Source organism: Ruditapes philippinarum, unplaced genomic scaffold (genome assembly GCF_026571515.1).
Source record: "Ruditapes philippinarum isolate M1 unplaced genomic scaffold, ASM2657151v2 ctg18823_1_1_1_1, whole genome shotgun sequence".
Classification (NCBI taxonomy): domain Eukaryota; kingdom Metazoa; phylum Mollusca; class Bivalvia; order Venerida; family Veneridae; genus Ruditapes; species Ruditapes philippinarum.
Window position 1 is genome coordinate 1 of NW_026863684.1, and position 10,034 is coordinate 10,034.

A 10,034-nucleotide genomic window follows, 5' to 3' on the forward strand; every position below is an offset into this window, starting at 1 on the left:
GACCGTCGATTAGTATCCCCCCTTTTTCTCTGTTTAAAGTCTGACTCCCCAACCCCTTTATATATAGTAACTCTGCTATACATCATATTTGTCAACTGCATATAAGTGCAGCAAATATGGCTTTACATATTCAATTTGATCTGGAACTCCTACTTTTCTGTGCTTGGGAGTCCCAAGACTCCTTCTTTGTGTGAACCCTGCAACTGTTGGCACCAGTCGCACATATCTATAGACTTACGGCGCCCCCTGAAGACCATTTGAATAAGTTTAATATTAAAATTATATATAGCTGTGTTATGTTGGTCCCCGGAATAGTGCATATCAGATGCTCTTAGCTTATAATACAGCATTATTAATAACTTGTTACAGAGGTGACCCTTGATCTTTTAATTGTCAGACCTGTCAGATGCAGGTTAGCATAGTACAGCGGTGATTCAAAGGGAAAGGGTACATAATTAGCTGAATAGAACGCAGATTAGTATGAATACAGGTGCTACATGGTTAAATGACTACATACAAGAAATAAACAACACAATACCACATGCTGATAGTTTATTACAAAATGGTGTTTGCATTGATTGATTACAATCTTTGTTTAAGTATCATAGTTAAGCAAGCAACACATCTATATACTGATAAGACATTCTTCCAACCAAAAAAAAAAAAAAAATCCCTACCCTCCTAATTTTTTGTACCAATGTTTCCTGAACCAGACATATTTTTTATTTGGCCTTAATATCCTTTTGTGTCAGCTGAGCTAAAAATTATATATTACAATAGAGTATTAAAAATTTGTTGTGACATCATTTTTGTGATATGCAAAGTTGAAAGTTATATAACATAGTGTTAAAATTTAAAATGTTAGCATTACACATTTGAATTAAAAATGATTCTTTTCAACAGTAAACTGTTCTTATTTTGAATATATAATGTGATATATAAATATTATGTTTGTTATTATTATTCAATGCTACATTTATTGAATTCTTTGAAAGAAGCAATATTATACTGTCCAGAGGATCATTCATATGGTTACATCCAACCTGTTCAATGAAGTTAGTATAAAGTCTACACTCATTCAATAGTATCTATTCAGCTTTTCTAAAAGCTAATTATGTTATTTTTATTTTTAGATAAATTGTTTCATATAATTGTCAAATCGAAAGAATTAAGGTGGAAAATTAAATTTGCTGTCGATAAAATACATACAACAATAAGGAAACCCCTCAGTATCTCTAATCTACCGGTCCGCTCTCTATATATGTAAATTAGTAAAACGGACGATTCAATATCTCGGTTTTCTATTTTTAGAAATGAATATCACTGATATGCTTTAAATAGCTCTCTGGGAACTGAAGGCTAACAGTGATATGATGCACTTTTCCACGATAAATTTCTGAAATACTTATTTTGAAACAAGACAGACTTTTTTCCAACAAATAAAAGCTGAAGGCTGCTTTAAATTTATGTAGTATGAAGAAATTGAAATAATTTGCATGTTAAATTGCAAACAAGCTATGTGCATTATATTTATATCAATAATCCAATAGATCATGTTTCATTCTGTTTTCAGTATCAGTCTATTTCTTTAATGGTAGTGTTTCAAACACAGGTAGCACAAACCAATCAAACGTTGCCACATAGTCACATGGGGCAATCACATCTTCTCTATAGCTTTCAAGTACAGATCCAGTATGCTTGAAAAAGTTAGCCTTGTAGCCAGTGTCTATAATCCCATCAGGAACACCTGAGCAACAGTACTTAAAGTTCAATGCTAACCAAAGTATCAGAATTGTTGACTTACTCAGAATTACATCATTCCCTTGTTGGAATAGACTTAGTAAAGGTGTTTCAAGTAAAATGTCATTTTCACAGTCATAAAAAACAACAGCAATATGTGTTTTAGACATCACAACTGTAGGAATAAGGAAATTGTCCAATTCTGGATGTTTCTTCCTCATTAAGAATGAGTACACTATTGCTCCTGCTCTAATCTCATCTCTATAAGCACCCATTTTGATTTTTGTTGATCGGTTTCCTGCATCATCGGATTCTGGTTCCTCTGGCACTATTATCTTTACAGCAACATCTGTTAAAATGTCAACACGTCCATGCCAGTGGGAAGGAACACCTGGCCCCGTGTTCACAAAGATTTCAGGATCAGGATCAAGATCAGGATCATATTGAAAAACTCTAATATTCTTCATTTTTTATTGTCATATATTAAATATCTAATATTAATTTGATAAAACTGGACTTGCAATAGCAAATTAATGAAGTTTTAGAATAAATTTATTGTTATTTTTACAAGATACGGGCATTTTACAGTTGATCCAAATATTGATCCTGATCCTAAAACTGATCCTTATTTTGATCCAAATATTTTTGTATTTGTGTTGTTATTTTCTAATTTTATCCCAAAACAGTTTGATTTCTTTTCAAATCGGCAATTTTTTACATTTTTAATAATTATTATTTAATTCTAGCAAACCACAATAAATTTTAGTAACATAAAACAATGAAAATAAAATCAGGATCACTTGATCCTGATCCTGATCTTTTCTTTGTGAACACGGGGCCTGAATTTAAAGGTAAAATGATAAATTAACTCAATAACTTTAACAAATGTCTGATGATATAAGGTGAATACAGCTGTTATTTAGCTTGTGGTGTACTTAAAGCTACATGCCTCCAGATGCGTCAAAGTATTTCAAAAAAGTCAAACTAGTGAAAAATGGGTTAAGATGCAAGGAAAAGTAAAATGTTTCAAGACAAAGTAATATATTACATATTATGTGCCATTTAATGACTTAATTTTCAGTATTTACAACTATATTTCCACTGCGTTACTAATGGAGTAAAGGCTTTTCATGCATATTTTGACCATTTTTTGGTAATATACGTGTTTGTAAGTGTCATTTATTATGTGTAAATTGCTTCCTTTTGGTTACTTCACAAACTGCACATTCAAATACATTTTCAAAATGTTCATGAAAATAAGCATGAATCTGGAGGCATGCTGCTTTAACATAGATATTATTTTAAAACCAAGAAATCTTAACAACAAGTAGAGGTTGAGCATACATAAACATATTTGCTTGTCAATACAATGTATCCTGAAAATCTGAAACAAAATTGCACCTGACAATTTCTCATAAATTATACAGAAAAACAGAAAAAAATTTCAATACCAGATATAAATAGAACTTTACATACATAAAAACGTGAGAAGTGAAAATATCAACTAGAAATGTGTTGTCATGCCATGGATGCCCCCGCATGCAGCCATAAATTCAAATGATATAAAAATATTTAGTTCCAAATTTGTTTGCACAAATAATTTTTTTCATTCTAAGTTCAAAAACTTTCAACTATTCAATGTTAACACAAATCATATTTATACAAAGTTCAAGGCCATGAAAGTATTAAGTGTTAACCTGTTGCATATTCGAATTCCAAGCCGAGATAATGAATACATTGTTTTACATTACTTTAATATTGCTTTCTTTCATTTAAATCATAAAATAAATCTTAAACTTGTTGCAGCTAGAGCTGTCATCTACATCAACAATATCAATGTATCCTTGATATTTTTCTTTTGATGAATAATCAATACACATTTCAAATAATCAATTATTTTGACTAACTGAATAAATGAGCCGCGTCATGACAAAACCAACATAATGGGTTTGCGACCAGCATGGATCCAGACAAGCCTGCGCATCCGCGCATTCTGATCAGGATCCATGCTGTTCGCTTATGCCTAGGTCACAAATAAAACGGGCGCCGTCCGACTAAACGATTTTTATAAAATCGGCAGATTTTTTGATGTCGTGGACGCCGGGCGATTTTAAATCTGATACCTTGCGTGGTCATGAATTCAACAGTCGTCGGGCGATTTTTGCCGAGTGGATTTTACAGAAAGATTTGAACGGATCGGGCGGTCAGCGCCCGATGTCCGTACGGCGCCTGTGCGATTTAAAAGTGAATCGGACGGTTGCTGCGCGGGCGCCGGGCGACAATGACTTTACATTTAATGACATCCTAGATAAATCAGCCAGTTGTAATTATGCCAGCAAAGAAGTCAGCTGCCAAAGCGAAGGGGAGTCACCAACGGCCAGTATCGAGGCCGTAGAAGGCGAAAATCAATCAGACATTCGCATGGACATTGAAGAAAAAATTCATGTTTACTAGTATTCAAAAGAAAGTCACAAATATATTTTTGAGGCAATTAATGAAAACGATGACCGCCCGGTGCCTGTACATGAATCGTCCGGGTACCGGGCGATAATCGTTTGACTACTTGGCTCTATTCAGGCACCGGGCGGGGCCCGGCCGATGTCCGCCCGGACGCCTTTTAAATCGGACGCTGTTTTAGTAGAACAAAAAATCGCCCGATCAAAAAAACCATCGCCCGGTCGCCGCCTGGCGACCGAACGATGTCCGCTTGATGTTATTTATACTCAGTGACCCCAAAAATTATCGTCCGGCCGCCGTTAGCTTTTAAGTATTACTTAAAACTCGAAGGCGCCCGCCCGATGAGCAAAATTTTCAGCTGCTGCCGTCCGATAGTCACTGCCGCCGGACGGACGTCGGCCGATATTGCGATTTTTTGGAGAAACAGACGCCGCCCGGCGGCATTTTCTTATTTGTGACCTAGGCTTTACAAATCCTATAACAAGTAGAGAAACTGATAGCGAACAGCATGGATCCTGATCAGACTGCGTGGATAAATAGTAAAGAGGCCATGATTCAACAAAAAAAAAACTTGCAGTATTATATAAATTAAACTGCTATATCTGCGATAACACAGAAAAGCTGTTTATGATTTAAGAACATCAATTCTCACAATTACCATTCTATCTACCATTCTATCTAAGTATTATAATTAATAAATCTTATTTATAAGTTTTTAACATTCAATTTTTAAAAAAAAATAATCTTTTTTTTTTTCAAATAACCACCTTTTTTAGTGTATAATAAAGCCATGACAAATAACTAATATTGATATTTACCTAGTGATGTGTCTCCAAATGCACCATTTATCTTTTTATTACATCCACAAGGGCATGTGCGGTCCTTTTTCCAAGGTTCCTCTGTTGACTCACTGTCCAAGAGATAAGTTGAAGAAACAGTCAATTTTGACAGTAAATGATGAGCTACCATGACAGTCCATTCTGCTGCAGAAGCATCATAAGGTAGATGTGAGAGAGCTTCTACTGTTGAACCTATAACATGCAAGGAGACTTAATTACATACCAAACTAAAGTAAAATGCATTTAAACAGCTTTTTAACACACTGTTTTTGGTCTGTTTTGATTCGGTCATGTTTTCCTGATCATAATTTTCTTTCCCCTAATTGCAATGAGAAAATTCCCAATGGAACGAACAAGAAAGTGCACAAATGTAAAAAATTTAATAACCTCTGTCGAAAAATATGTGGGTATGATTAAGCTCAGCATAAAATGAACATTTGAGCCGCGTCATGACAAAACCAACACAATGGGTTTGCGACCAGCATGGATCCAGACCAGCCTGAGCATCCGCGCACTCTGATCAGGATCCATGCTGTTCGTTTACAAACTGTATAACATGTAGAGTAACTGATAGCGAACAACATGGATCCTGATCAGACTGTGCGAATGCGCAAGCTGGTCTGGATCCATGCTGGTCGCAAACCCATTATGTTGGTTTTGTCGTGACGCGGCTCATTTATCACCTGTGATAGCAGTAGTAGTAAGATCAATATTAAGTGTTGAACAAAAGGATCTGAGTGTATGACTTTCTATTCCACCCGTGTCAATCTAGGTAGCCTATTGGTTATTCAGCTTTAATCATACTAATACCAACATGCCATTCTTTAAATCTAAAGATATATCACAATCTTATCAAATTAATAATAATAACTGCAGGTACTGACTGTTATCAATGTATTCTATGTGTAAACAAAATTCCCTATAATACATTTTGCACATTATAACTATCAAAATTTTATAGCAAGATTTTCTGTAATGAGTAAGTCCACAGTGCCCAGGAACACCGATATAAATTTACAGTCTGGCGCTGAATTGATTCGACTTAGGCAGTCTTTCAATACCGGGGACCGTCGAAGACTGGAGACCGTTGATAGGTAAGTCCTAAGTTACATTTGGGAATATTCTGATACCATGCATTTAACTTTTGTCCAAAACCTCTAGCGGATGACAGATTAATTTTAGGTGACAAAAATGACAATACGCATGTATCTGAAAGGCAATTGAGTATCTTATTTTTTAAATAGATTTTGATATGCATATTTAAAATTAACAATTGCTTATTTTGTAAAATTAATTGCCTTAATACGCAAATACACATCTTAGCTGTTGCTCTGGCTTACAGAATTTTTGATAGCTGTGAAAACTCCATATCATGTAGTCTTAAAAAACTGGCAGTGCACTTGCTTATCTTTAAACAGTATTGTTTCAGTTTTTATCAATCGTTTAAATGTTAACAAAAAATTCTAAATGTGGGAGCGGTACTGGCTACTAGTAGTTTCGTACAAAAATTGTAGTTACTCAAGGACAATTTCTTAATACCCTCACTCACCAAAAATTTGATGGTTACAAATTAATATGGTACTATCCGCCATAACCGTTATCCCAACACATTCACATGCAAGTTTTCATTGTATTGCCAACTTATTTGTACACAGGTGAAAAAGCCTTTTCTCTATCTATCTTCCGGTAATGTCAAACCCCTTGTGGGGACGTATACATGTCTGTGTGTCAAAAATCGCAAGAAAGTTAAAAAGAGTTGTTTAAAAGAGGATAAAAGAATATTTAAAAATGTTCAAAACAGGGGCTGGAAAACTAGAATGAGACATGTTCGATGCAAGCTATGGCTGCACTAAATTGCTCTGGGGTAGGTAGTTGGGCAACTTCAAGGGATAGGTGGTTCCAGTGGTATACCGTCCTAGGAAAGAATGAGAGTTTATAATAGTCTGAAGTTGCTGTGAATAACCTATAACATAAGAAATGGCCATGGCGTGATACTCGGGAGGGATGTCAAATATTCTTAATCAGACCATGGTGAATCTTATAGAGAAGGGTTAACCTAGAATCTATATGTCCGAGTTCCAGTTTTCCAAGGTTAAGGGAGTAAAGCATGTCTGTGATGCTGCAGGTCAGACCATAGTCTAGCTTAATCCATTGGGCTGCTCTTCTTTGGACATTGTCGATTTGATTTGATGTATTTGAGTTTTGGTGTGGGGGAGACCATACTTCGGAACCATATAAAAGCTGGAGTCTGACTAACGTCTGGTAAGCGAGACTCAATGGATTTTATCACAATTTTACAGGATTAATATGGCAGCATTTTTTGCATATGACTGAAGTCTTGTCACCTTTTGACAACACCCAGGTGAAAGTGATTTTGAAGTCCTGTCACCTTTTGACAACACCCAGGCGAAAGTGATTTCAAATGAAACTTTTGTACCTAGGCTAATGCAGAACTGACACATAGATTTCTTTCTAGTTCAAGCATCTGTCTTGTTTTAATACCAATATTAAAAGAATGCAAGCAAAAATTAAGTGTTCATAAGAAAAAATATGGGTACCCTTTAATACGTGTCACAAGGTGACAAAAAATGTGCAGCCTTACTGGAAGTTTAACCCAGGACCTTAGAATACTTCTTCACAGCTCTACAGACTGAGCTATCTGGCAACATAGTAAGCTAGCTTTAATATTCACTTGTTCTGGCTACCAAAACTTTATAAGCCGCATTTTTGTTTTTCATCTGATGCGGCATTAAAGTTTTGGATAAGACCCGTTACGAAACCTAACCAGAATAACATTGTCATAAGTTTTAATCAATTCTTGTGCATTTTACGATAAAACAATTATTTAAATATCGTTCTATACCAATTAAAGTATAAAAATAATAATACCGTCATTAAAATTGCCTTAGTATTTAACTGCAAAACATCAATTACGCCGACTACAGTCAGCCATGACATTTAGGTGCCACGCGAGGCTTCGTATGACGTCATTCGCGGGAACCGATTAGAATAGAGTCGTGTACTATGTTAAGAACATCTTTGTTGACATGATTTCGATATTTTTATTCTAGGGCTGCGCATTGCCATTTTTTTTCTGTCACGATACATATAACGATATTTGTTTTTCAAGTATTGCATACTTTGAAAAAATGCGATGCATATTGCGATTCTTATGCAGAGCTCCAGATAGCGTGCGTAAAATACGCATAGAAAATCTAAAATGCGCATCACTTTCAAAATTTGTGCGTCAAAGTTACGCACAACAAAATGAAAATACGCTTGTATGTCAAAATTTAAGCGTGAAAGAATAGTTCTAGTGTAAACATTTGATATTTAGAAAGATGTTTTGAGCAAAAAAAATACAATTTATTTTATGCTTTTCAGTGGATTACTGATTTATCCGTGAAAATTATATTTGATAATTTCACAGTGAAAATTATAAAAATATAATTTCACACTTTTCAATGACGAAACTACTTTTTTTAGATTTTTCCCATGTGGTACCTCAATTTTATTTTTGTTAACAATTCTGACAATGTCAGGCTGTTTAAAGAAAACGCAAAGCTGAAATTGATAATCAACTTAAATGTCAAAAGTAATAAAAAGAAGAAAACTTACTTCTATTCATTCAAATTCCAATCACCAAATTTCATCTCTAAATTTTTTGTTTCATTTTTACAGTCTGACAAATACATTCCTTCCACATGTAAACTGCTCTTGATTACATTTGGGCACATTAAAGTATCCTACGAGCAATAACAATTTACTGCCGAATGCTTTATGAAAAATTGAAAAGCAATGACAGCTATCACCTCGTAGAACAATTAAACCACCCAGCGTTCCGAGCAAGTTCCAAGTTTTCCATTTTCATAGCTGCTTTTTTTCATGTTTTCACATCTGTCAACACTTATTTTTTGTCTGTTTCAATCCTCAAAATTTGTTTTCTTTCTTTTAAAAAGGTGTATGACTAACAAATCCAAATGATATCCCTCTGAATTAAACACAATTATTTTTCCTCCGTGAAATACACAACTTTAAAAAAATGGCTGCCGCTTACATTTAACAAAGCCAGGTCTAATATAAATACGCAGTAAGTAACAGAAATATGGATGGATGGTTGGAATTTTTCTCCTACAAGAATTGTTTGTTTTTATTATTAAAACAAGCGATCATTCATATTTTTTTAACAAAATAAATAATATCACTGTCATTTAAACGTTGATTGTCGGACTTATTTTACAGCTCAAGACTTCTTGTTTTTAATGAGAAATTCCGACTAAATGGGGCTCTCAATGGGGAAAACAGATTTTAATATTTACGTTAATATTATGGAAATTTCGTTTTAACTTGTTTTTTAGCATAAAATAAAAAGAAAATTTGTTTGTTTGTTGTGTAAGATTTAATTTTATTTCATCTCGTGAACTTTAAAAACAGTATTCTCACTCTTGGCTACGCCACTCGTGAGAATACTGTTTTAAAGCCCACTCGATGAAATAAAATTTCATCTTACACACAAACAAACAAATATCCTCTATATATTTCCATTTTATTGCATTGAAAACTAAAAATTCTGTTGTTAACAATGCATGTTAAAAACGAAAGTAGCAGGAAGTACAGAAGGGAGGTACATGTAACTCCCGTAGATTAAGCTGTGAAATTATTGATAAAACTTGTGCCAGATTATCATCGTAGGAGTTAACATAGTATAAAGGTTTTTTTGGCATCTATTGACATGCTTATGCCTCAATATAAACAAAAATATATTTTACTTTCTTTCACTTTTGTTGTTGGAACAAAATAACATGTTTTTCACCTGCAGTTTTGTACTCAATATTTTCGTACCCAGTCTACAGTAACGGACAATTTTCTCTCAGACCCATACTTTTTTAAGGAAAGATAAAAAAAATCTTGTTTTTTTAATTGTTCAAACTGGAGTGCATGATAAGGTACATGCCAACAGAAATAAAGAAAGAAAAATATTGACTCTTAAGAAATAAA

The 10,034-nt window shown here is 34.2% G+C and overlaps 1 protein-coding gene across 1 annotated transcript; it reads right to left on the reverse strand.

Annotated features, from left to right (window-relative positions):
• Positions 1-1,508: 1,508 nt before the first annotated feature.
• LOC132722980 (uncharacterized) lies at positions 1,509-5,228 on the reverse strand (the record flags this gene model as incomplete). The annotated part of the gene is made up of 2 exons (XM_060707610.1): positions 1,509-2,131; positions 5,016-5,228. Coding segments are annotated over 2 exons (764 nt in total), but the record flags the coding sequence as incomplete, so codon positions are not given.
• Between the last annotated feature and the right edge of the window lie 4,806 nt (positions 5,229-10,034).